This window comes from Ictalurus furcatus, chromosome 28, assembly GCF_023375685.1.
Source record: "Ictalurus furcatus strain D&B chromosome 28, Billie_1.0, whole genome shotgun sequence".
NCBI classification, from domain to species: domain Eukaryota; kingdom Metazoa; phylum Chordata; class Actinopteri; order Siluriformes; family Ictaluridae; genus Ictalurus; species Ictalurus furcatus.
Window position 1 is genome coordinate 15,699,142 of NC_071282.1, and position 25,788 is coordinate 15,724,929.

Genomic DNA, 25,788 nt, shown 5'->3' on the forward strand with positions numbered 1-25,788 from the left:
ATTTCGACTTCATTTAACCCATTTAGGAAACCACATGAGTCAGCTCATCAGTCTTATTATGTGGAAAAATGGTTTTGTTTTAGTTCCTTCAAAAAGAGACGACGATGCTGACGTAATCAAGTTCACACTTTTAAAAGGGATCTGGTGGTTGTTGTTTTATTATTATTCTTCTTCTTATTTTTTCACTTTAATGAGCGTTTTTTTTTTTTTTAATGATTTCTTTTCTTTTCTCTTCTCATGTTGCAGAAATAGCCCAGTTAAGCAGCTACGATAGTGGAATTGCAGAAACTCCTGACACTGATGATTCTGTGAGTGTAAGTAGTTTTGATGTTAATTGTGAAATAGTAATAGAACATATATAATATATAATATAAAAACAGTAATATAACACAATATAGAAACAGTATTATAGCATAATGTACAAACAGTATTATAACATGATCTAAAATCAGTAGCGTTACATAATATAAAGCAGTAATATGATTGATATATTTTAAGGTTCAGTAATTATTGTGTTTTCATTACATTCAAGTAGAGTTGTAGACTGGGATCCTGTGGAACACAATACAAAACGTCCCAGGGTTCAGGGTTCTTGACCAGCTCGGTAGAAAAGCGTTTGCTGTGTGATCAGATGATTGAAAGTTCAAATCCCGACGACGCCAGAGACCTCTGTGTCCGGGAGCCCTTAAGAGCAAAATCGGTCCTGCTCTCGGTAAAACGATGGGTCCGATCTAAATTTGGACACCACTTTCAGCATTCATTCAAATGGCAACGTTAAAGTATAGCGAACGCACATTATTTATCCTGATTAGTTGTTGCTGTGTTTAAATGATAAATATTCGTTTATATTTTGCGGGGAAACAGCCCTGAGAAAGTTCATTAGAAAAGATCACCTGCTCAGTCCTTTTTGTTACTAATGATAATTCGGTATAAATCCAACAACCGGTCAAGTGCTGCTTCTTGAGATATCGCGTTAACAGCGAGAATCTGGCACCGACGCACGGACAACCGAAAAACATAACGCCTCCACCACCTAGTGGCAGAGACGGGAAAAACACTCTGATTTGAAATGTTTTTACTGAAAAAGTAATGAAATGTAATGAAAAGCTGCAGTTTTTTTTTCCTGTTCATGCACAAAAGTGAAAGATTGTGTAAATGACTGTAAAAAAAAAAAAACGACTGTCGAACTTCTCCTGCTGTTGAATATCGATATTTCATAACCGTTTTCTCGTTTGTCTTTCAGTCACAGAGTCTGAGTGCACCGCTGCGACCCCGCCGTAAACCCTGCGAGATCGACTTCGAAATGATCAAACTCATCAGTAACGGCGCTTACGGGTAAACTGCTTTATCTCTTACCTTCTGGTATTTTCCTTAAGGCCAGTTTCTCCACCCTGACTTCTTTCCTTTACTCATATCAGACTGAATTTATTTACCTGTTTAAAAATATTCATCAGTATAACAAATTTTTATATTACATTTGAGGCAATAGGTAGATAATTACAGATTAAATATGAACTTGTATATCATCATTTGTGTATAATTTTATTTATTTATAGTTGTGATAAGATAAGACTTTATTAATCCCCAGACAGAGAAATTAGGGATTATTTTTATCCCTAATATATTATATTATATTATATTATATTATATTATATTATTTGTATCCCTAATATTATTATAGCAATTCTTGATCTTTTTTCATTTGATCGAAATATTACATAAAGCTATTTTATTTATTTATTATATTATTTGCATAGTTTTATGAATGAACGACTACAGAAAGTCAAAATTGTTCAAGTTATTAAGAAGGATTTGCCTGTATGGGTGTGAAAAATCGTTCATTCCACTCATTTGACGGTTATCTATAAGATCAGCACTAATAATTCTGTCATCATTAGGTTTAAATGTTTTAGAATGTAATCTATCCAAGGAATTGGGATTTATTATGAAGAGATTTTTAATTGGAAGTTAAACCTGTCCAGAAAAAAAGGAACGTATATTACACATAGGATTAAAAAAGTGTCAAATGTACTCATTTCAATATCTGATCATGTTTTAATTACAATAATTAAGGTATTTTTAAAATGACATTATACGACTCCTCGTCAAGCCGTCGCGATTATACAGCTCGTTATCGATGGTGTTTTAATCATATGCTTATTTATTTATTTGTTTGATTAGAAATGTTATGTTTAGAGTAGCGTCATTTCTGTCGAGCTCTGACGTTAACCTGCGATTACGCATTTTCCCTTTGTCTCCCAGCGCTGTCTATCTGGTGCGACACAAAGAGACCAATCAGCGCTTTGCGATGAAGAAGATCAACAAGCAGAACCTGATGCTGAGGAACCAGATCCAGCAGGCGTTCGTAGAGAGGGACATCCTGACGTTTGCTGAGAACCCGTTTGTGGTCAGCATGTACTGTTCCTTTGAGACACGCAGACACCTGTGCATGGTCATGGAGTACGTGGAAGGTATGTGGACAGTGTGATGTGGACAGGTTTGTTACCGTATGACCCTGTACATGCATGCGGTTTCTACCTTTAAACAAACTGTGAAGCGAAACCGTGAAAATGTATCGCTCTTCCTGGATTAACCGATGAATAAGAACTGTGTTGATGTGCAACGTAAGACGAAAGTGTGTCCTCTTGGCAGGTGGGGACTGTGCCACTTTGCTGAAGAACATGGGTCCTTTGCCAGTGGACATGGCCAGAATGTACTTCGCCGAGACCGTCCTTGCTTTGGAATACCTCCATAATTATGGCATCGTCCACCGAGACCTGAAACCGGACAAGTGAGTGTCTCAGACCACCTGCTGTCCCTTTACCTGTCTCGTTTACACTCTGCGTCTGCTCTGAGATGTACTCTGTGCGTGCGAGCGTATCGTCTCTGCGATGTTGATCTGTACTGTGTCATGTCGAATGGTTTCAGTTTGCTGGTCACATTGATGGGACACATCAAGCTGACCGACTTTGGCTTGTCAAAGGTGGGCCTGATGAACATGACCACCAACCTCTATGAGGGCCACATAGAGAAGGATGCCAGAGAGTTCTCGGATAAACAGGTATAGATATACACGTCGGCTTCTTTTATTGGCTTTACACGTAGCAGTTAGATAGTCCACTCCGGAATTATTGGCACCATGAGGGGCAGTGGTGGCTTAGCGGTTAAGGCTTTGGGTTACTGATCAGAAGGTCGGGGGTTCGAGCCCTGGCGCTGCCACTTTTGGGTCCTCGAGTAAGGCGCTTAACCCTCTCTGCTCCAGGGGCGCTGCATCATCTCTGACCCCGTGCTCTGGCATGCTGGAGTATGCGAAGATTGGGGTATTACTGTGCTGTAATGTATACGTGACCAATAAAGACTCATTATCTCATTATCATTAGCATACAGTGAAAGGGAGCAATCATGAACGAACACTGTGTACGTTGTCTTAAGTAGTTCAATTTTTCCCCACAAAATACATTTTACAAAATTATAAGCGGCCCAACTATTAATATTTGCTGAAGTTTGTTTTGTACGATAATTTTTTTGCCCGTTCTTTTGAGGGGTGCCAGTAATTCTGCACCGGACTATATAATTCTACTACATTTCTTATCCGAGCGTAGCCCCTAATCGCATTCGTACTCTTATAGGTATGTGGTACCCCTGAATACATCGCGCCAGAGGTGATCCTGAGGCAGGGATACGGGAAGCCTGTGGATTGGTGGGCGATGGGGATCATCCTTTACGAGTTCCTGGTAGGATGCGTGCCTTTCTTCGGAGACACTCCGGAAGAACTGTTCGGTCAGGTTATCAGTGGTCAGTATCCTTCAGCTCTCCTGCTCAGTGTACGTCATACGTAGCGCTACAGTGTCGTTCAGGTGTGTGCTTTTCGCTTCTCTTTCTGTCCAGATGAGATCAACTGGCCTGACGGAGAGGACGCACCTCCAGCTGATGCTCAGGAGCTCATCACACTGCTGCTCAGGCAGAACCCACTGGAGCGCCTGGGAGCCGGTAGGATACCGATCGTTGTACACGGCTCACGTTCTCCTGCTCCGTGCAGCCGTCCGGGATCATACGTACACGAGTGAACGAATAATGAACGAATTCCTTAATAACACTTTTACAAGGGTTCCACCGTGTTTCTTAGTGGCTGTATATTTCGTTTTATACCACTGTAACCATAGTAACATACAGTTACTGTACAGTTACATACAGTAGTTAAACTCTCAGCTTCATTATTAGTAGAAAAACGTGGCACAGACGCAGGTAACTCACGCACTCTCGCACAATCTCTCTCTCTCTAATAACTGTTTACTATAATTCATTCAAATAAATGTAATCTCATCGCACTACTCTATCTCCGTGTATAATTTAGAGCGGGCAGAATTGTTGATCTAACGACCCTTTATATAAAATACCTAACAAAAATCTCCCATTATTTTGATCTTTTCAGTGAAATTTTGCTCTGCAAACATTACCGACCGCTTTAACTCGTCGACGCTGGCAAGCGGCCGCGGTATAAACGGGATAATCCTCGGCTAGGCGCGCGTCACGTCATTTTAACGCGTTCTGCTTTGCATCGCGTGGAATTATTCCATTTCCGTTCGTGAGAAACGTAAACAGAAGTGAAACGGAAGCTGGTTCCATCCAGCCGATCGCATCAAGACTTTGCTTGTGGTTTTGCACGGCGAAGAAGCTTCTGCGTACGAGACCTCCCGTGAACGAAATCACCGCCGATCTTCCCTCCTGCCGATTTTAATCAAAACAAATCGGGTCTAGCGTGACATTCAGCTGGACCTCACAGGAAATTGCATTGCATAATTTATGACTACAAGAAAGCTGTAGAGAGATTGCTGTCAGAATCAAAAAAAAACAAAAAAAAAGCACCACGTGCTGTAGAGAACAAATTGCACTAAAAAAGAAAAGAAAGAAAGAAAAAAAAAAAGGAAGAGCCGGCGTTTCGGTGTTTCCTTCATGTGGTTTCAGTACACATACAGTAATTAAAGGTGCAGTCTGTGGTTTTCAAGGCCGAACAGCGTTTTTGTAAGATCTTCTCAAGTACAAACACAATGTGTGGCAGCTTGAATAAGATCTCTGCGCCGCAGTCTCTGTGGCGACTCGGAATCTGTAAACAGAAGTGAAAAAAACAGAAGAGGGAAGAAAGAAGTCAGGACAAAGCGGTGTTTCTCGACTACAATAAGGTTTACTTGCAGATCACTGACCACAGAAAGCATGCCCGTGAGTCCATATACGAAGATGTAGGCATTTTATTAAACCCATATATGGAAGCGAGAGCCTTTAAGACTATAGACAGAAATGTGGGCGTGTCTTTGAGTCATTGTTATTCATATATGTGCGTGTATTTTCGCAGATTTCACAACCTTTCTGAGATGAGCACAACATGAATGGATCTCTAGGGAGAATCATATTCCTAAAGTTATACTTGTTATAATGTTTATCATCTTTATTAGAGATTTAGATTTCCAAAAGGTTATTCATACATTTTGTAGGTTTTATTTTCAGGGTTAATGATAGCCAGATGGTTCCTATACGCTAACGTGGCAGGATATTTCAGAAAATCTGTTTAAGTGCAGTTATAAAACTATACCTCTTTTAGAAATGTTGACCATTTGTGCCACTACAAGACACGCCCACAGCGGGTTGTCCACTAATCGTAAGGTTGGCGGTCCGATTCCCGGCGCACGTGACTCCACATACCGAAGTGTCCTTGGGCGAGACCCCAAGTTGCTCCCGATGGCAAGCTAGCGCCTTTCATGGCAGCTCTACTACCATCATTGTGTGTGTGAATGGGTTGTTCAGACCATTACTAGAAAGCTCCGCCTCCCATACTAGCATTCAGGTGCATTTGTTTTGAGGGCGTGGTTTGTCTTGTAGAGATCACTAAAGGAGGAACTGTATTTGTTTTGGTTTTTTTGTTTTTTTGAGATTTATAAAACTCAAAAACTTAAGCTACGCTACAAACTAAAGCTAGTTTAAGCTACGTTCCTGAAAATTCATTTAGTACGAGCGTTAGCAGCTTTTCTTCCAAAGAGAACTGTACGGCCAAACACATTGATAAGCTGGAGTTGTACTGATTTTATACTTTTAGACTGGTTTTATACTTTAGATTGCTGTTAATTTAGGTTCCTGAGTGTTTATCGTGTGTGTGTGTGTGTGTTTACTGTATATCAGCAGGAGGAGCCTATGAGGTCAAGCACCACCAGTTCTTCCACAGTCTGGACTGGAACAGTTTGCTCAGACAGAAGGCTGAATTTATCCCCCAGCTTGAGTCCGAGGACGACACCAGCTACTTTGACAGTCAGTGTGTGTGTGTGTGTGTGTGTGTGTGTGTGTGTGTGTATGTGTCTGTGTGTGTGTGTATGTGTACGTCTGTGTGTGTGTGCGTGCGTGTGTGTATTTCTACGTCACTGACGCACAGCAGCACTGAGGAACAGAAAACGTCACAGTGTGTCTGCATGAACATGCAATCACAACTTGTTTGTTTGTTTGTTTTGTTTTTAGCCCGATCTGAAAGGTACCATCACCTGGAAACCGAGGAAGAAGAAGACACAAACGATGAAGACTTCAATGTGGAGCTGCGGCAGTTTTCCTCTTCCTCACACCGCTTTTCTAAAGTGAGTTTCCTTCCATGCAGCCTCATTCGGCACACACATCCGACCGGGAGATATGACCGTATAAATATAATAATGACCATTAAAATAAGAACCTGGACATTCAAATATGAATTCATTTTGTATTGAATGTTTTATTTCCCTTCCTTTTCCACGTAATGTAATTAATGTTCATAGACAGTAATATATTAATATCACCGATACCCTCAGGTATTAATACATCTCTTGTTCTCTTGTCACTGAGCACAGTGTATTTCCACACAGCCTTTCCTTCTCAGAAGGTTTAGAAACACCTGGAATGGGTTATTCCGACTTGTAGACAGATATTTATTTATTTATTATTATTTTTTTTAGAGCAGTGCGGTAGTACGGTCCGATAACACTGTCACATGTCACTGTCACAGACTTTTCTTGATATCAAGCGTGTCAGAAAAAGCCGACTCTTCTTAAATTCATGAGGTCAAGTCTGTTTATGTGCTGGGTCATGTACGTTACACAAACGTTGCATTTGCGTTAAAAGGCTTCATTTCATATAGAAGCAATTAATTACACACATGTTGTTCGTTTTAGAAAAATAAATAAATAAAAAAATCCATATCTGGTATGGTGAATGATTCAAACGTCCTTTCGTGTGCGTGTGTTCCGAACGAAATGACTTCCTGTAGGTATACAGCAGTCTGGATCTGTCCCGTGGGCAGCTGGAGGAAAAGGGAGAGCAAGCGGAGAAGAAGATTGAGAGTCCCCTCACTGTCGACTCGCTCAGCTGGACACCAGACTTCACTGAAATGTAAGTTATACTCTAGAGCTAAATCCAATTCAACACTTTATTTTCCTGTACGGTACGGACACAGTATTCGATCGTTTTTACTAACAAGTCATTTGTGGTACGTACCGTAGTTTGCAATTCGATTTTTTTCGTGAAAACTACTTTCACGAAAAAGTACAGTGATGTTTGTTGGTAAATGAGACTTTTTAGCTGTACTCATGTGCGACGAACGTTAATCGGAGAAGCTTTGACTGAATGCGCATGGTGATGTCGTCACATGACGTGTCTTGGACCAAATCTGTGGAAAATTGCAAGCTCCTTCGAATATTAGAGTTTATTTGATTTTGCGTTAATTTCTGCGACCGCGAAATGGTTAATCCCGGAGGGGCCGAATAATTACTGTATTGTGAAGTAAGGTACCTTCCCAGAAACTGATCCTGAATTTGTATCACTGGAACCATGTATTGGATCTGAATGGACTTTTAAAAGTTTTTTTTTTATTTTATTTTGCTGTGTGCTGCATTGATGATCACTGTGATGATAGAACCAGTCATGTTTCTGTGGCCAGACCGTCCCTGTCCCACTCGTCTGACGTCGAGAGCACCAGCGCAGGCCGACACTCAGGACTCCTGCCTAAGTTTGCCATTTCAGCCGAAGCGGAGAGCTGCGAGAGTTCGCTGTCCCCGGACAAGGCCAGTAAAGTGACCTTCTCTGTCGGAGAGCTTCCTCAGGACGAGCATGACGCCACCACGCCGTCCAGCCCAGTCAGCAACGCCACCCTGTCAGGTACTGCCTTTGTAGCCAAACAGATTTATTTCTTATTGTTTTAGGCGTAATTACACCCAAGCAGACCGAATTACTGAAACAACAGTTGAGTTCAAATAAGAATCAGTATTTACGGTTTTTCAGATGTTGCATTATCATTAAAAAAAATATATTCTACTACAGTCGATAATGTTCGGATATTAATAGTGAAAATTGCAGATGATCTCAGATCACAAGTTAAAAAGCAGCTGAATGTGATAGAAACACTTCCTAGTAACTTGTATTGTCACCCTTTTGCCTTTATTATTTCCTCCAACCTCTTTCATATCCTCTCATTTAATATTCGCCAACTATTTGTGACACATCTATTATAACTCTGACAGATGTCGTACACTTATTTCTTCAGACCAGGTCGGGATACTCTGAGGGTCAAAGCAGAAATTGTTCTTCTTTTTGTTCTTCTCAAAGTATTTTGTGCTTCATGTTGTGGATTGAGGTCTTGATGCAGGATAGTTCATTTTTTTAAAAAAGCCTTTCGAATTCTTTTATTGAACATAAATTGTGAAATGGAGGTAAATTGATCTTTTTCTCTCTCAAAAACCAAAGCAACTATATAATGATCTTCGCAGCTCAGAGTGTTTTACCTGTCATTAGGCAAAAGCAATGCCCTGACAGGCTTTTTTCTTGTCTGTGTTTGAACAGGCAGTTTCTCTGAACACCTGGACCAGCTGATATCACGTCCCGAGGGCGTGGGCAGTCCAGACACTGCCGACAAGCCATCCACTGACACGATCAGCCATTCTACCTCCCCGAGACCAGAGACCAGCATACCTAAATCGTCATCCACCAGCGCTCTGTCTCTCATGATCCCTGCAGGTGAGAGTTAGGTTCGGAAAGCGTACGCCTTTTCCCCGCAGGATGGGTTGACGATTTGTCAGAGAGAGATGAAAGATGTTTGAAATTACCATGCCTTATCTCCAGCTTGTGAGTCCTCCATTTTGCGGAATAGCTCTTGGCTAGATGAGTATAGAGAGCTTGGCGCGTCCTTGCTTGCTGAACGAGGATTAATTAAACACCTTTTGTCACTGTTAATAGAATAAAGGACGAAACGATGAAATAGGAAGGCGCATCATAGTGTAGCATCGATTATATACTCACCAACGCACTTGTATTCTTCCTGCAGATGTTTTTGGCACGTCCCCACTGGCCAGTCCCATGTCTCCACACTCACTGTCATCAAACCCGTCCTCCAGGGACTCCTCCCCCAGCCGAGACTCCTCCCTCTCTGCTGCCATCTCACGCCAGCCAATCATAATTCACAGTTCAGGGAAGAAGTTTGGCTTCACACTCCGAGCTATTCGAGTCTACGCTTGCGACAGTGATGTCTATACTGTCTATCACATGGTCTGGGTAAGCTAAGCTAATCAGGGTAGTTCAGTATTAGACTTTTTTTTGCTATACATTTTGACCACATTGTCCTCCTTTACCCGTCAATACTTTGTTTGAACTGTCATTTTAAACTGATTGTCAGAATGTGGAAGACAACGGACCTGCTCAAAAGGCTGGGCTCAAAGCTGGAGACTTGATCACTCATGTCAATGGGGAAACCGTCCATGGACTGGTCCACACTGAGGTGGTGGAACTGTTGCTGAAGGTGAGAAGACTGTCCTCACTACAGGGTCACATTTATGAGTAATGTAGCGTAGTCCAGCCTAACCCTGGTTGTGTGCATCATTACTAGGCTGTGTGTGAGTGTTATATGTGAGCTCTGTCCCACTCTCTCTGGTTCATGGCATTAGTTCTGAAAAAAAACAAACAAAGCACATGTAAGTAACCTGGTGATAATCACACACAGGTGAGAATCACCACGTGTTACCTGCCGGTTCAACCCGCCTCCTCTCCATCCGCAGCTAACGCTCAACCACGCCCCCACTACCACAACATACTACTTAAAAGATCCTCCATATCATATTTTTCTTAGAAAGAAGACAGCCTACGCTTATGTTCTCTATTAGTTCACCGTTCAAAGTGTTACAAAGTTGCAGAAAACAACATTTTTGAGCTACAGGTAACTACGCCATTGCCAACCCCACAGCAGTCACCTTCCCCCTTGGGCACATACTCAGGGGCCAAACTCCAAAACTACTCAGGCCTTCTCAGCCCAAAAGCGCTAACCATAAAATTCCTAAATTCTAACATTTATTTTGGGGGAATTGGGCCAAGTGAGTTTATTAAAAAAAAAAAACATTAATAAGTGCAGGCATGGTCAGTCTCTGCAGGAGCAAAGCATGTGTGAAATTAAAAGTTTTAGTGAGGTCCATGCTGCAGAAATGTGATCCACGTCATATTCAGTATACCAAAATGCTGTATGTACTACAAGAACTGCTCATTTACAATTTATTTTACAGTATGCTTCTATTCTTAGATTAACTGTTATGACTCATGTCAGTCAAAGTTAAATATTTTGGCTTACAGTTTTTTTTTTCTCCTCATAGTTTGCTACATTGTGCCGCTATGTTATCAGGATGTCACTGTGTCCATGTTTGACCACTGGAGGTGCTAGATGGGAGGTTTATAAAAAATAAAAATAAATAAAAAACCTTCTGAAATTACTGAGGTCTGGGCCCCATGGCTCTAGTGTTGGCCATGGCTCTAGAGTATCTATATGTCTAGAGATAGATGCTAGTATGAACGCAATAAAGTAAAACTATAGGGTTCTTTTTCTTTTTTTTTCTTTTTTAGAGTGGAAGCAAGGTTGCTATATCCACTACTCCTTTTGAGAATACTTCAATCAAGACGGGTCCGGCTAGAAGGAATAGTTATCGGAGCAAAATGATAAGGAGAACCAAGAAGCCCAAGAAGGAGAAGACACAAGAACGGTACGGCGGCATCTTTTGCAAATTGAACATTCATAAATGTAATACTATATTATAAATACTAATCTAATCATTTTTGTTTCATTTTTCCTTGGGGCTGTTGCTTATTTCACCACTACAATAGCTTTATTTGCATTACATATACTCTTAACGTAGTTCAAAAACCATTTCAAAACCTTTGCCTTCCCAGACGACGGTCAGTATTCAGGCGCTTTGCCATGCAGCCCTCTCCCCTGCTCCACACCAGCCGCAGTTTTACCTCCTTAAACCGATCACTGTCCTCAGGGGAGAGTCTGCCAGGATCCCCTACACACAGCCTGTCTCCTCACTCCCCCACTACCTCGTTCCGGCCCACACCGGACTTCAATCAATCAGGTCAGAGACGTAGCTTTTGAGGGTCTACATATTACTGAGTTGGTTTGTTTCTGAGTCGCTTTTTTTTGTTCACACAGCAATGTTATTTTTCATCGTATTCCCAGGTGGCACATCCTCTCAGAGCAGTTCCCCTAGCTCCAGTGCACCAAATTCCCCCGCTGGTTCTGGCCATGTCCGTCCTAACACTTTGCATGGTTTGGGCCCCAAGTTGCCTGGGCAGCGGCTTCGTCAGAGCCGGCGGAAATCAGCGGGGAGCATCCCGCTGTCCCCGCTGGCTCGAACACCTTCCCCAACCCCTCAGCCCACCTCCCCTCAGCGATCTCCTTCCCCCTTGCTCACTCACTCAGTGGGAAGCTCCAAAACTACTCAGACCTTCTCAGCAAAGATGCACTCGCCCCCTACAATCGTCAGGCACATGGTGCGCCCTAAAAGTGCCGAACCCCCTCGGTCCCCGCTCCTTAAGAGGGTTCAGTCAGAGGAAAAGCTCTCGCCGTCCTACACAGGGGACAAAAAGCACCTTTGCTCCCGAAAACACAGTCTAGAGGTGACCCAAGAGGAAGTTCAGGCTGGGGCTGCATCCGGAGGTGAGCACACACTTCAGTGTGTGGAGGAGATCTCTTGTGAACTTCCCGCCATCACCCGAGTAAGACCTGCCGAGCAGGGCTGCCTGAAACGGCCTGTGACTCGTAAGGTCGGTCGCCAGGAAATGGTGGAGGATCTTGATAAGGAGAAATTGAAGGCCAAAGTGGTAGCAAAAAGACAGGACTGGCACGAGAGACGAGAATCTCTGCAAAAACAAGACGCTATTCAAGAGGCTGAATCTACCCAAAGCACCGCTGGGTATTGCTCTGTTGATAACAAAGCTAGTGCTACAGTAAAAGATGTCCTATATAAAAAACTCAACACCAGAGCATGTGAAAGCATTGCTGACTCCATGAGCAGCACTGGGGAGTCTGCCTCAATCTTAAATGAGGGTATAAGATCAGCCCCAACCCAGTCAGATCGACAGCTGGCCTGGCCGATTAAAGAGGGCAGTAAACCAGACAGGTTCGATTTCAAAGCTCCCAGTATGGAATTTGCTAGAAAAAGGCAGTCCTTTGATGAGCGTGAGGACTGTATGTGTCGAATCACCCCTGGCGTTCATGAAAGCCTTCACTTTAATGCCACTAGGTCCAAAAGTCTCCAGCTGGATTCTGCTGGAATCACCACTTCTGGAATCAACACAGATTCCTTGAGCCCTAAGCTATTCAGTGGGCGAGGGGAGAGTGCCGTGGAGAAGCTCCAGATTATCTCGTCCACTGAGGGATCCATCAGAAAAACTTCATCCGAGTACAAATTAGAGGCACGACTCGTGTCTTCCCTGAAACCACTGAAGGGTACACTGGACATAGGACTGCTCTCTGGACCCAGGATCTCCAAAACTGATACATGTCTCTCGAGAATAGCCAGCAGCCAAGCTGATACTGTTGGTCTGGCTGGAACACTGCAAAACCAGAGTGAAAAGCCTCCCCAGACCCCCACAAATAAACAGACACAGACTGCTGCGGAGATGGAAAGTCTTTCTGCATTGAACAGCAAAAATGCAGGAAAAGAAGAACCCACATGCAATAGAGACAGTGTTGTTGGCTCAGTTAGCCATGAAGGTACTCATGACAAAAATAAGCAGGGTGAAGGAATCAAGTTACAGGCCATAGCCAGTAAAATGGAGCCTGTAGATTTGTCAACAGGTGGAAAACCAGAGGCTAAGTTGAAAACAGCTCAGGAGATGAGGTCTGTTCGGCACAATACTCATTTTGCTTGTGGGAAAACGCCCTCGATAAGGGAGGTCAGTAATGAAGACCAAGATGATGAGATGGAAAATCCAGAGGAAAAGCCTACACTGCAAAACAGCACTGTAGAAACAAAGACACCAGTGACCCATGACCAGGTCATCAAACAAAACCCATCTGTACATTCAGACCTCTGTGGTGCTGATCAAGATAAAAATGTGAGAGAGATCCTTGTCAGTCCACAGAACTTGGAGAAGGATGTTGTAAACACCAGCCAAATAACCATGGAGAAAGATCGAGCACTGAATACACTGGGCTTTGCTGTGGTTCCACAGGAGGTTCATCAGTCTAAAACCGTCAGAGACGATGACGCAGGAGCTCAGAGCTCAACAATGGCTTCGGCTCAGACTTTGCCTCCAAAACCAGACAGAACGTTTAGCGCACAAAAGTCAGGTTTAGATTCAAAAGGTGGGATCGGGAGGAGTGACGAGAAGAAACCAGAAAGCACAGCTCAAAATGTACATAAGATTTCCGAGACGATGCCTGAACAGACTACGGCAAGTAGCACAGCCGTGTTGAATGTGAAATCAGAACCGGTTCAGTCACAGGGTTTAATAAAAGAAAAAGTATCCGTTCCAGTATCTTCAGCAGCTTCGCCGGCACCAGATATCAAGTTGCCTCCTGATCCACCTCTTCAAACCAAACAGGATAAAAACAATGCATCTCCCAAATGTGCTCCTCTTAAGACTACTTCTGCTGTGGTTCTCCAGTCACCACAGCAGGTACCCAAAAGCCCAGAGCCGCCTGTCGAAGTCAAGTCGGACAGCACTGCGATTAAACAGTCTCTGCAAATAACTTCGAAAACGCTAACCAATTCTGTCTCAGGAAACAGACAGAAAAGCTCAAATCCTCACTCCAAAGATGATGGCGCTGTCAAAACACAAAACTCTGGGGTGGAAGATGGCAAAAGGCACAGTTTTCAATGTCAGGAACCATGTGGCGTCCAAACTCAAATCAAGGACAAGGATCATAAGACTTGGATGGTTCCAGAAGGGACGAGTGATGAGTCCAATACTATATCATCTAAAGACAAAATGCCACAAAATATAGTAGTTTTGAAAGAAAATGCAAAGTGCACTATACCAAAAGGGACTCATAATACTGCAGAGGTCAAAAATGACAGCGTAAAGTCAAATCAGGATTCTGGTGCCAAAGGCAGTGAAAAAATGAGCCATAATGTGCAAGTTCAGTCAGCAAGCATGCTTGAAGAAAAGTTGAAAGTCAAGAATACTGCAGATGTAGCCAGTCAGAGGATCACCAAGCACTTGGTACTTGATGTTTGCAAGAAGGAGGTTGTTACTGTTCTGAAAAAACAACCACAACAGTCAGGTACTAGTTCCACTGCAAAACAAGGCCTGTCGAGCTCCAAGAACAAAGCCAAGTCAGAACCCCCTCCTGTTACACACCAGGGTGGGAAAGCAACCGAAGAAAGAGGAACACAAGAAAGTAAAGCACCACTGCAGACCATCAAAGACAACGCTGATCTAAAACCAAAGGAGCAGAGAGAGTCCACACTTCCTCCATCGAAAACTAAACCACAGAGAGAGAACTTGCCTCAGACAGGCCCTCACGTCGGTTCTGTACCTGTACCTACTGCTAAGGTTCACGCACCAAGCGGATCTCCTACAGGCAAGGGTACCGTGGCCACAGTGGAGACTGAGAAGGTCTCAAAGTCATCAGACTCCTCGCAGAAAGTAAACCGTAAAGACTCGCAGAAATCCACAACGTCGGCGAAGGATGGCGTAGCACCAGAAAAAGATTCACCTCGCGCCAAGCAGTCCAAAGATCTGCCCAGAGGTTCGAATAATAAAAAGTGACGGTGGGGTTATCGACGCTCTCCAAATCACCTTTTGTAAGAAAGACTGCGAGGCAATCTCTCTCTGTTTTTTCTTTTTTTTTTAAACTTTCCATGCATTGTATTATAGCACCTTCCATTCTGAGGACCGATGAAGCTGTTATTTCAGTGTTTCCTGGAGGGGCGAAAGCGACGAGTGCTCGTGTGTGTGCTAGTCTGCAGTACGTTTCTGAAAAATCCTAGGTTTGAATGTACCCGATTTGCTGCTGATCGTCGTTTTTTATAGTTTTGTGCATCACAAGAAAAGATATCACGAGGTGTATAGAAAAGTCGCGTGCAATCCGTTCGACGTCGAGGGATCCGATGCCTTCGAGTCGTAAGTGAACCGTGCCAATTTAGATCGCACCAAACAAGAACTCCACTTATTGTTTAGGAGTCGTTGGAATCACTCTGCATTTCAGTACATTTAAATAAATAAATAAATAAATTACAGGCATTTCTCAATCCATACGAAGGTTAAGCGAATCGTTTCGAACGGTTTTGTCCGCATTTAAAAAGCCACAGATGAAGTATTTGTAGCAATGGTGCTGATCTCTCAGCACACACTCTTCATGTGGAAAAAAAAAAACAACAAAAAACAACCCACCGACGTTGTTTTCGTCTCGTCGTTCTTTTCGTTCTCGTTTGCTTTGACCTACTTAAAGGCAAAGTTCGTTTTGGGCCGAGGGAACGCACGTTTATCCCGTGCTTCTCACCTAGAACTATTTTATAATGGAATCATCTTAGGGTTCTGGTTTCATATCTAGTGGAAGGGGCCTTAGAGTATTTTTGGGCTGTCCAGCTTGCTGTTCTTAGCAGGTTGTGTCGAAATTCACATTCCTTTCACATGCATTTACTAAATACTCATTTTTATGCAACGTACTGTACATAAAGCAATGTTAATTGTACAAACGTGACGCCGATCCGTCGGATCAGGACTACGATTCTCAATATGAGTGTTGTGTGTTTTATATGTATATATTTTGCTATGTACTATATGTTTGTATACTGTAATGTTTGTTGCTCGGTGAAATATTTTTCACGATGCCATCTGAAATAAGCTAGTGGAAAAAAATCGGAAAAAAACAAAAACAAAAAAAAAGGCGAGCTCTTGGCCTCTGATGTGATCTATACTTGAAATTACACAGGCACTAAAAGCAGTAATCGCACTCGTACGCAATTGTGCTTTAAGGCAAAGGCTTAAAGACACCTAGGATGTCCTCCGATTGTTGCTGATTTACTAAAAGATCGAACAGTGGAATGTTAAATAGTGCAGAAGCTCTATTTTTTAAATAAATAAATAATAATAATAAAAAAAAGGAAGTGAATGTTAAAAGGTTTGCAACCCTGTGTGTTATGATTATGATTACCCCCCCCCCCCCCCCCACTCCCCTTTTCAGCACATTTTGTCACGTAAGGATTTTAGGGCTATTTGTTTCCATTTGGCCGCGTACACGTGTAAACTAGATGTTGAGGGTTTAAACGCTGGCCACGTTTATGATCAGTCAGGGTGGACTTTCACAGTCATGACGTTCAGCTAGTGTTCCAGTGTCCTGTCTCGTTTGATTGCCCATCAGTTGCTCAGTCAGTCAAGTACAATGTATAAATACTTCTAAAAGTGGGACGTGTAATAATAATAATAATAATAATAATAATCTAGTGCTTTTGCACTGTCCGTTAGCTGTACCTTTAAATCCATGACTGAAATATACGGTCAAATTCATTTGTTTCAAACCGTGACTGTGACGTGTGTGTCGTCTCCGAGTCATCCGAGTCGTTCTGTGACGCGTCCGCGTACACGGTAATGACGCGTACCGTTTCAATCCTGCGTTACTCGATCATCTTTTGTGCGTGATATGTGCTCTGAAATGACTACAGTAATCAGTCCTTTTATGTCATATAAACTTAACTGAAGAGATATTTTAGTGACTTTGCCGTAAATGGTCTAATCTATTATATTTCAAGTGATATTCTAGTTATCTGTAGATCGCGAAGACTATACGACGCGTAGGAGCTGAACGTGAGCGCGAGTCAAACGAGGCACGAAACGATCGTTATAAAGCGATTTAACGTTAAGGGGAAAAAAAAAACGAATGAATTAGAGCGATTTTTTTTTTTTTTTTTTTTTTTAAAGCGGTATTAGCAAAATCAGAAGTCCTCATGAAACTTATGTAGTGTTTGTAGTAGCGTGAGGAGACGAAATGCACCTTATCGTTAATGTCGCTTCTGCGTTTAACGAAGGACAAGACCATTAGAGGGACGTGAATGTTTGTGTAACAGGGCGTAAATATAGTCAAGCTACAAATGTTTATTCGATGGATTTGTCTTTCGGTCCCCATGCCTTTTTTTTTTTTTTTTTTTTTTTTTTAATTATAGAGATGACTGATGTAACATCCTTAATAACTAAGCACATTTCTTTGTTTACAGCGAATTCCTGGATGTATATTTTGAATATGGTGTTATTAATTTGCCAAATCTGTGTCCACGTCACAGGACATTGCGATCGTAGTGTTTGCATGGCGTCCTTCTCCAGCAGGTTGTGCAGTTTAAGATCGTCAGTCTGTGGTATAGTCAATCTATCCATCGTGAATCTGTCGGGTCTGAAGCGTCCGGCGTATTTTCTGAAATGTTCTTTTTCTGTCACCCGTTCTGTGAAGCTAGTGTTTGTATAAACGGCCCTGCTTCATCGTCTTCATCGTCGTCTGTCTTTAGAATCTGTGCAATAAGAAGTGTGGTTTTGAGTTTTTGTATTTCACCCAATGGAAGCTCTATGGATGTCATAGATGTTGTATTCTATACAAATATTTATACTTCTAAAAATGGTATAATTCTGAAAATAAAACAGGCATGACGTTACGCTTCTGTCTCCCTTGAAGTACAGTACATCCCATCATTACTGCTCATTTCTGGTTATATAATGCCTTTATTTAAAAACATAGGCATGAGTATGAGCTCTTTCTTATTATCCCTACATGATTTGATCATTTATAACCACTCAAGATGGTTAAAAAAACAAAAACAAAACACAAGGCCGTGATGCAAGAGAAGATGGCCGGGCGAAAATAAAGGTTTGATCACATGACACAAATTTATTATTATTCATGATTATAAACACAATCTGTACAAATAAATATTATTTATTTATTGGAGGCATTACAGTTTTTAATTCCTGAACTTTCCACACGTAGAAACCCAAAAACCGGTTATACGTGGTTAAAATGTATATGTACAGTAATAAATACAACTGTATGAAATGAAACATAACTTCCTAACTTATGTGCTGTTAAAGAAAAATAATCGTGAAGGACCGGGTGGTGTAATGTGCCCTGAAGCGAAGCGGAGTTGTTTCCACACCAAAGTAGTAAAATATCTACTGTATATTTATGTGTGGGGTGTAAATAATTCTCCAGTCAGCATGTTTCACGTTTCATTTTTACATTTACTTTAAAATATACACACACACAAATGTTTTCAGAACAGTTTATTGAAAAGACAAATAGAATACTGGGATACTGTATGTTCACTACAGTGACACAGAGTTACACACAGTTTCGTGTGTGTTTATTGGACTTTAGTAGCTAGCCACGTTTGCTAAGAAGCTAGCTACCGGACGTCTAAGGATCGCTTCACTGGAAACGGGTGTAAGTTTAAACAGAATGTAAATTTAATCATTTAATTAAAACACGTCACTAGCATGCTAACTGATGTGAGTATCATTTAAGTAAAACGGAGACTAGCATGCTAGCTATTATAAGTCTAAGCATCATTTAAAAAAACAACACAGGTACTAGCAAGCTAGCTAATGTAAATAATGTTTAATTAAAGACAGGCACTAGCAGACTAGCTTTTGTAAGTTTAAGCATAATTTAACTAAAAAAAATGTACTAGCAAGCTAGCTAATGTAAATATTGTTTAATTAAAGACAGGCACTAGCAAGCTAGCTTTTGTGAGTTTAAGTATATTTTAACTAAAAGTTACTAGAAAGCTAGCTAATGTAAATATTGTTTAATTAAAGACAGGAATTAGCAAGATAGCTTTTGTAAGTTTAAGCATCGTTTAACTTCAAATAAAAAGGTACTAGCAAGCTAGCTAATGTAAGTATAAATTTATTTAATTAAAACCACTAGCAAGCTTAATTTCAGGGTGGGAATTAACAATTCATGTATATATTTTTTAAATAATATAAAATTTGCTAAAAAAAAAATTTCATCAGGGTGCAAATTGTGTGCTATACGGTTGCTTTATTATCATGGTATTTCTACAATACTGAGTAAGATCTGTATCGTGCCTGAATTTTCTTCACAAAATACAACAGAGAGATTATAATCGTGATCGCTATCGCGAGTCCGAGGACAATCCCTAACGCTCGGTTTGAAAAGACGCACTGCAGATCTACGTCTATAACCTTCTCATTTGTGGCGTTGCAAAATGTCCTTTCTATGTGCTTCATTTTGCTGAAATTTTCTTTAACCCACATAATAAACGGATAAGTAGTACAATTGCAGGCCAGTGGGTTGGAGCTCAGATCAATAGTACTGCGTGTCCCTAAGTCTTCGACAATTTTAACATCCACGACTGTAATTTTATTGCCTGCAAAGTTGAGCTGGATCTGGTTTAGCGAGTAGAAATCAGCGAGGCGGAGTTTAACCAGCTGATTTTCGCTGAGATCTACATTATTGAGATTAGCAAAGTCTTTAAAGACGTTTTCACTGATTGCCTTGATGCCACATGAAGAGAGAACCAAGCTCTCCAAAAGAGGAATGTAGTCAAAGTTCTTTGTTTTTGCAAGCACGCCACCCGGTATCGTGTTCCCTTTGAGGTTTAGCACGCGTAGCTTGGTCAGACCTTTCAGTATATCGGCATTTTCTAACAGTTTAAAGTCTGTGAATGAGAGATTAAGAGTTTGAAGCTTTTCTAGATTGCTAAACGGAGAGCTGCTGTTGAGGACGTACTTGGTCTGGGTGAGGTCGAGATGCTTCAGCTTCGGAGTGGCGTTAAATGGCAGTGGCTCCCAGTTCATGAGGAAATTATAGCTGAGATTGAGGGATTTTAGTTCTCGGAGACCAGTCAGTTGTTTGTTACAACAAAAATCTCCAGTCATCAAGCTACTATGGCTAAGTTGTAGCTCCTCCAGATAGGACAGCGGTTCCAAACAGTTTTCTTTGAAGTGAAGATATTTACCGTTTCTACTCACTGACAAATACGTCAACTTGGGGAAGTTTGCCGCATTAACATCGCACACGCTGTGAAAAGAATTGTCATTCAGTACCAAGTGCGACAGCATGGACAGGTTGGACAAGCTTAATGGAAATGCTGAAAGGTGTGCCCTGGTGAAATCTAACTTCTGAATGTGTGCGAAACATCTAAAGCCCGTGTTTGAGAGATCACGGAAATGTTGCAGCTGAAAATCTACATCACTCACTGATATGTTACAGAAAGACTGAAGGGCGGTCAGCGTGATGTAGTTCTTAGCGCTGTCCTCATATATCCCTAAGTAAAGCTTGTTCGTTTTCACTCCCTCTAGCCCCTTCAGCAGTACGGAAATGTCCATTTTGTTGAAGCAGCCACTAAAATCCAAGCTGCCCATGTCTAAGTTCCGAAAAGCGTTCGGTTCGACATCAACGAGATCATTTCCCTTAAAGCTGATCTCCAGGCCGCTTGTTCCCTGAAGTTTCTCCATGTCCGCCGTTTTTATCTTCTCAATCGAATTCATACCTAGAAAAAGCCTCTTCATCTGTTGCAGCAGGACATTTTCCAGACCGTCTAAGTTGTGAATGTCGCTTCCTCGAAGATCCAGAGTCTCCAAGAATTCAAGATGGGCTGTCGGGACGTCCGTGAGACTGCGTACCGTCGACCCAGCTAGACTGAGGTGTTTTAGAGCCAGCGGTCCTGAGAAAGCTCTGTCTGATATGAAGTTCAGTGGGTTTGCTACCAAAATGAGACTCTCCAGATCGGGCTGATGTTGAAAGACGTCTTCGTACATGAAATTAATGCTGCACCTGTGTGAACGAACGTTAATGACGTCAATCTGTGAAATCTTAAAAGTTTGGGATTCAGGCAGTACTATGGTGTGACCTTTCCTCGAACCTTGTTAAATCCAGCGAAACCAGACTCCTCAGTCGTTGGAAAGTTGAGTTGTATAGCGTTGGGAGGTAGTTGAAACTGAAGTCAAGAGTTTTGATGGAGTCTGGGATCTCGTCCGGTACGAGCTGCAGGGCCAAACCACTGCAGTCAGAACCATCCGCAGTCTAAAGAAACAAAGGACGGAAATAGCACCATTTTTCATCTAGAAAATAACATACGGTATATCCAGGTTTATTACAAATGAATACGTGGACAGTAAACTGTAAGTATATTATAAGTATACTGTGAATAAGTAAAGAAATAAATCATCCATACTCGTTAGCATCAATTATACACACAGTTTATTATGTACACCAATCTACAAACCGATAAACAAGCAGCTCTGTGTATTTATTATTACTCATGACAAGTGTTTGATTCAAAATACTTTTAAAATACCAGTCGATGTCCAAATTAGGACTATTTTACAAAACGTTCTGTTAGCTTACCAAACAAACCAGCATGAAAACGGTCGTTTTAACCTTCTTTAACATTGCAAATGAACGTTCTGTGATTGGTGGTACAAATATGTTCTACTAACTTGTTTTAAAATGTGCTGGGAACATTAAGAACTGTTTTCCTTTTCATTTTTCAAATTAATGTTCTTAAAATGTTAACCTAAAAAACAAACAAAAAAACCCCAACAGCTCGTACTTGACTAACATTCTGCTATGTTTCTAAAACACGGCGGGGAAAACTGGATGTTCTGTAGTTTGACCATTTAACGTCAGTGTTTCTATAGCCAAAAGGGAACGATAGAAGCAAGGCTCGAAAGGAATACAAAAAAAAAAAAAACAGAACTTGTATTTCACCATTTCAGTTTCCATTGTGTTCCAACACCAACATCATGATCCGATGCTAGCTAGCAAAAGCAATTAAAAACTGGCAAGGATAAGTTATTGTACTGATTGTGCTCCAACACATAGCTATAAAACATCCCATAATAACTTTATGGGATGTTACTAAAATATGTACAAGGATTAACTTTAAATATATATATATATATATATATATATTATACAAACACATACATATATAAGTATAAAGGTCTAGTATAAACATCAACTTTTTTGTAATTTACCTTTACCATATTTTTTTTAATGTGTGTGTTTGTGCGTGTGCATGTTTTATATCTTAATGGGGTACAAATATTCTCACACGGCTAGGGATATCTGACAGTTTTGCTCTTATGACATTTAGCTGGTCCTCATAAGGAAAACTTTTTGTTGATCTCTCTCTGTTTATTTGTCGGTCTGTCTGTCTGTTTATCTGTTTATCTGTTTGTTTGTGTGTATCTGTTTATCTGTCTGTCTGTTTGTGTGTATCTGTTTATCTGTCTGTTTCTGTCTGTATGTCTGTCTGTTTGTCTATCTGTCTGTCTGTTTATTTGCTTATCTGTCTGTCTGTTTGTGTGTATCTGTTTATCTGTCTGTTTCTGTCTGTATGTCTGTCTGTTTGTGTTTATCTGTCTGTCTGTTTGTGTGTATCTGTTTATCTGTCTGTTTGTTTGTTCATTTACCTGTTTCTGTCTGTCTGTTTGCTTATTTGTCTGTTTATCTGCCTGTCTGTTTGTTTATCTGTCTATTTATTTGTTTGTTTGTCTGTCTGTCTGTTTGTCTATCTCTCTGTCTGTTTATCTGTCTGCTTCTTTATCTGTTTATCTATTTGTCTGTTTGTCTATCTGTCTTTGTTTGTTTGTCTGCCTGTTTTGTTTAATTAATTAGATTGTTTAAAAAAAAAACAAACATTGCAGCCTTCATTTCAAAAACTAAAAGAACCAAAAGTTTTCATTTTGGTTACTGTGCTTAAGGTTATGGCTACATTTAGGTTTAGAAAGGTCCTCACAAGGATATGAAGACGTGTATGTGTGTGTGTGTGTGTGTGTGTGTGTGTGTGTGTGTGTGTGTGTGTGTGTTTTCACCAGAAAATGAGATTCCAGAAGATAATGCAAGCTTACCTTTATGCATTGCTTCTTCATCCAAGGTATCGTCTCAATACACGGCATGAAGTAAACTACGATTCCAACGCAGATATACAACGCTCTTTCCATTGTGCTTCTACGAGTAAGAACTGTATAAGGACTTGTATTCGAGATGTTCACAAAGGTGCAGCGATGAATTGCAGAACCTGAAACTAAAATCATTCCCACTCAGAATCAACCTGCTTCCCTTCGTGCCTCATTCTGTCCCGTCAGACACAGAAAAAAAAAAGGAAGTTTATTGTTTGGACATTTTCAAGCCGGATTTTAAGTAAAGAGGAAACACTTGTGAAATAACATGGTTAGGTGTAATTTAATGAGTTTGTGCATGATGAATGTGAATGCTACAAGCTGATACTTATGCTACATAATGGCTGATTTCATTACACACACACACACACACACACACACACACACACACACACACACACACACACACACACACTCAATACAGTAGGTCTGGTGTAGAACAACTGTGTGAAGCCTCCTGTCTCACTATGCTGTATACCAAACTACCAACAGGGGGCGCACTCACATCGTCTTTCCTCTGGTCCTGTACAGGCAGTGAGCTGAGACAGTCCCAGTCCCACATTCCTGACAGATAAAAAAGCCAGACATGATCTTTTGCACATGAATAAAGAGAAACTTTTCAGGAGATCAGGCAGGGGAGAATGTTTACTGCAGCTAAACGATTAATCCAGAGAATCTGACCTGAGCTTTAACAGCTTTATGTATGAACACCGTTGGAGTTATTGGCTGTGTGTGATATATTGTGTATACATTACATTAATCATTCACTTCACTGAATGTAATCCGGGCTTCATATATTTGCATTACAATGTTTCTTTTTGTTTTTTTTTCTGTAAGTGTGTATTTTTGTATGATTTCTGCACATTTCGATTAAGCCTGATTTAGTCTATTTTCACACAAATGCAGCCTGTTTCTGCAAAAAGAAGAAAAGGACAGAGTAAGAGGTACACTTAAAATAAATAAATAAGTTTAAGTTGATTTGCAAATCCATTCTGTCACTAAAAGCAGCCAAGAGCTTTGAGGAATAAAGTTAGGGTATTTGTAATGAAATACAGCTTATGTGAGATGACGTAAACATTTACACTTCATCAAGCCCTCTAGCCTGAAAAACGTAGCTTTATCTTTATCTCAAATCAGGCAAGGTTATGAGGTTAATAAGGTTAACATGCTTCTCATAAACACGCTGTTTCTAACTAGCTAATGTGCTAGCATACTACAGGAACATTACGTTTTCACGCAAACACTGTGTTACTGCTTACCCTTACTACTCCTCCTGAAGGTGGTGGGCCCACAACACGACGGTCCCATGGATAAAGTCCCGACCACCAGGAGCTCGCCGATGAGTTCCCCCCTAGGCCACTCCAGGGCAGGGCCCCGGTTTCCCTAATCCAGGTGAGCTAGCGGGGTCCTTGGTTTTTCCTTTCATAAGGATCTTTGAATCACTCTTAAGTCTGGCTTTTCACATTATTATTATTATTATTATTATTAGTAGTAGTAGTAGTAGTAGTAGTAGTAGTAGTATCACAATGCTATACCAGAGGGCCATGTTATGCTAGCATTTGGGACTTCTTTGCACTGAATTGGGAATGGAGAGAATGAAAGCCAGAAGAGAAGTGAAAGAAGAAGGAGAACTGTGGTGAGTGGTGGAGGTAATGAAATAACGAAACAATCACAGCTCTAGGCTAAGCAAAAAAGTATTGTAATGATAGTCCGACATCATTTTGGCAAGCTGACACTCGCTTTGGAGCGTGTAATGCTAATTATTTAGCTAGCTTTCTCGGTGGAACTCGTCATTTTCCTCAAATTGTTTTGATAGCTTCGTCTTTTTTTTTTTTTTTAAAGTAACATAAAAGCTAACACTTTACCCAAGGTGTTCTGATGTAATGATGACGGTTTATCTCATTGGGAAGCTTGATCTTGCACTACATCTAGCTTACAGATTATAACCTAACGCTTTCAGATAGTTTGCTTATAAAGGCATCTTGGTTACAATAGAAGGAAAGAAGACAAAACGCAGGGCCTCTTCTTTTCAGTATCCACTGCGTTTGGACAAACGACCCAAGAGCTTCAAATGTGTGTTAATATTTACCTTCGAATTTCTCCACAGTACATGATCAGGAACAGATGCCCCTATTCGCTCTTCCTGTAAAACACACAGTCACTGTATCTGCCCAGTTTCCTCTAAGTAGTTTAGTGTAACAGCATCCCACCTTTTTCATCGTGACTCAGAGAACACCATCACCCTACAGCCAGGCGCCCACGTTCACTGCAGTCACGATCATGCAGATACACTCCAGCCCACTTACCATATTAGTAAGTATAATCTCTCTCTCGCTCGCTCTTTCTCGCTCTCTGGGACAGAAAAGCGATCTATTTCAGTACAAGTGTTCTGTTTATTCAGGGACAATTATGAGCAGGATGCACGACGATACCATTCTTTCAATTCCAACCTGATGGAAAGTGAGCACCTCATTTGTAAACCTGCCATCCGCTTTTCTTTCCCTATTGGCTTAATAAGGAAGAAAACAGCTATAGGCAACTAATCAAAAACATTGTTGCAACTTGTAACTATACAAATGACACCATTTTCGAACGAGCGCA

General features: G+C 41.1%; 2 protein-coding genes across 10 annotated transcripts in view; one reads left to right on the plus strand and one right to left on the minus strand.

The window, feature by feature from the left end:
* mast4 (microtubule associated serine/threonine kinase family member 4) overlaps positions 1-17,912 on the plus strand; it is a 97,654-nt gene extending 79,742 nt beyond the window's left edge. For 5 of the 9 annotated variants that reach the window (XM_053618531.1, XM_053618533.1, XM_053618532.1 and 2 more), the window contains 17 exons: positions 247-314; positions 1,244-1,335; positions 2,263-2,471; positions 2,653-2,791; positions 2,929-3,061; positions 3,630-3,795; positions 3,889-3,990; positions 6,172-6,297; positions 6,502-6,614; positions 7,277-7,398; positions 7,946-8,163; positions 8,845-9,018; positions 9,326-9,552; positions 9,674-9,796; positions 10,885-11,021; positions 11,143-11,393; positions 11,498-17,912. In XM_053618531.1, coding sequence (XP_053474506.1) covers positions 247-314; positions 1,244-1,335; positions 2,263-2,471; positions 2,653-2,791; positions 2,929-3,061; positions 3,630-3,795; positions 3,889-3,990; positions 6,172-6,297; positions 6,502-6,614; positions 7,277-7,398; positions 7,946-8,163; positions 8,845-9,018; positions 9,326-9,552; positions 9,674-9,796; positions 10,885-11,021; positions 11,143-11,393; positions 11,498-15,039 — 5,942 coding nt within the window. In that variant the 3' untranslated portion in view covers positions 15,040-17,912. The remainder of the gene's footprint in view (positions 1-246; positions 315-1,243; positions 1,336-2,262; positions 2,472-2,652; positions 2,792-2,928; positions 3,062-3,629; positions 3,796-3,888; positions 3,991-6,171; positions 6,298-6,501; positions 6,615-7,276; positions 7,399-7,945; positions 8,164-8,844; positions 9,019-9,325; positions 9,553-9,673; positions 9,797-10,884; positions 11,022-11,142; positions 11,394-11,497) is intronic. The other 4 variants (XM_053618529.1, XM_053618530.1, XM_053618537.1 and 1 more) reach the window with 3 other exon arrangements.
* A 1,402-nt stretch (positions 17,913-19,314) lies between these two features.
* On the minus strand, positions 19,315-25,409 carry cd180 (CD180 molecule). The gene is made up of 4 exons (XM_053617618.1): positions 25,277-25,409; positions 23,137-23,312; positions 21,144-21,304; positions 19,315-21,055 (listed from the first exon to the last, which is right to left on the minus strand). The coding sequence occupies exons 2-4, from the start codon at positions 23,227-23,229 to the stop codon at positions 19,315-19,317; spliced, it is 1,995 nt and encodes a 664-aa protein (XP_053473593.1). The 5' UTR covers positions 23,230-23,312; positions 25,277-25,409.
* Positions 25,410-25,788: the final 379 nt, after the last annotated feature.

What these genes read in the sequence shown, in the direction of transcription:
- cd180 (XM_053617618.1), bottom strand. Translation starts at nt 23,229, where the DNA reads ATGGAAAGAGCGTTGTATATCTGCGTTGGAATCGTAGTTTACTTCATG. An exon ending in TGAAGAAGCAATGCATAAAG is followed by an intron (nt 21,305 to 23,136) that starts GTAAGCTTGCAT and finishes TTGTTTCTTTAG; the next exon opens with ACTGCGGATGGTTCTGACTG. An exon ending in GTTTCGCTGGATTTAACAAG is followed by an intron (nt 21,056 to 21,143) that starts GTTCGAGGAAAG and finishes TCGTTCACACAG; the next exon opens with GTGCAGCATTAATTTCATGT.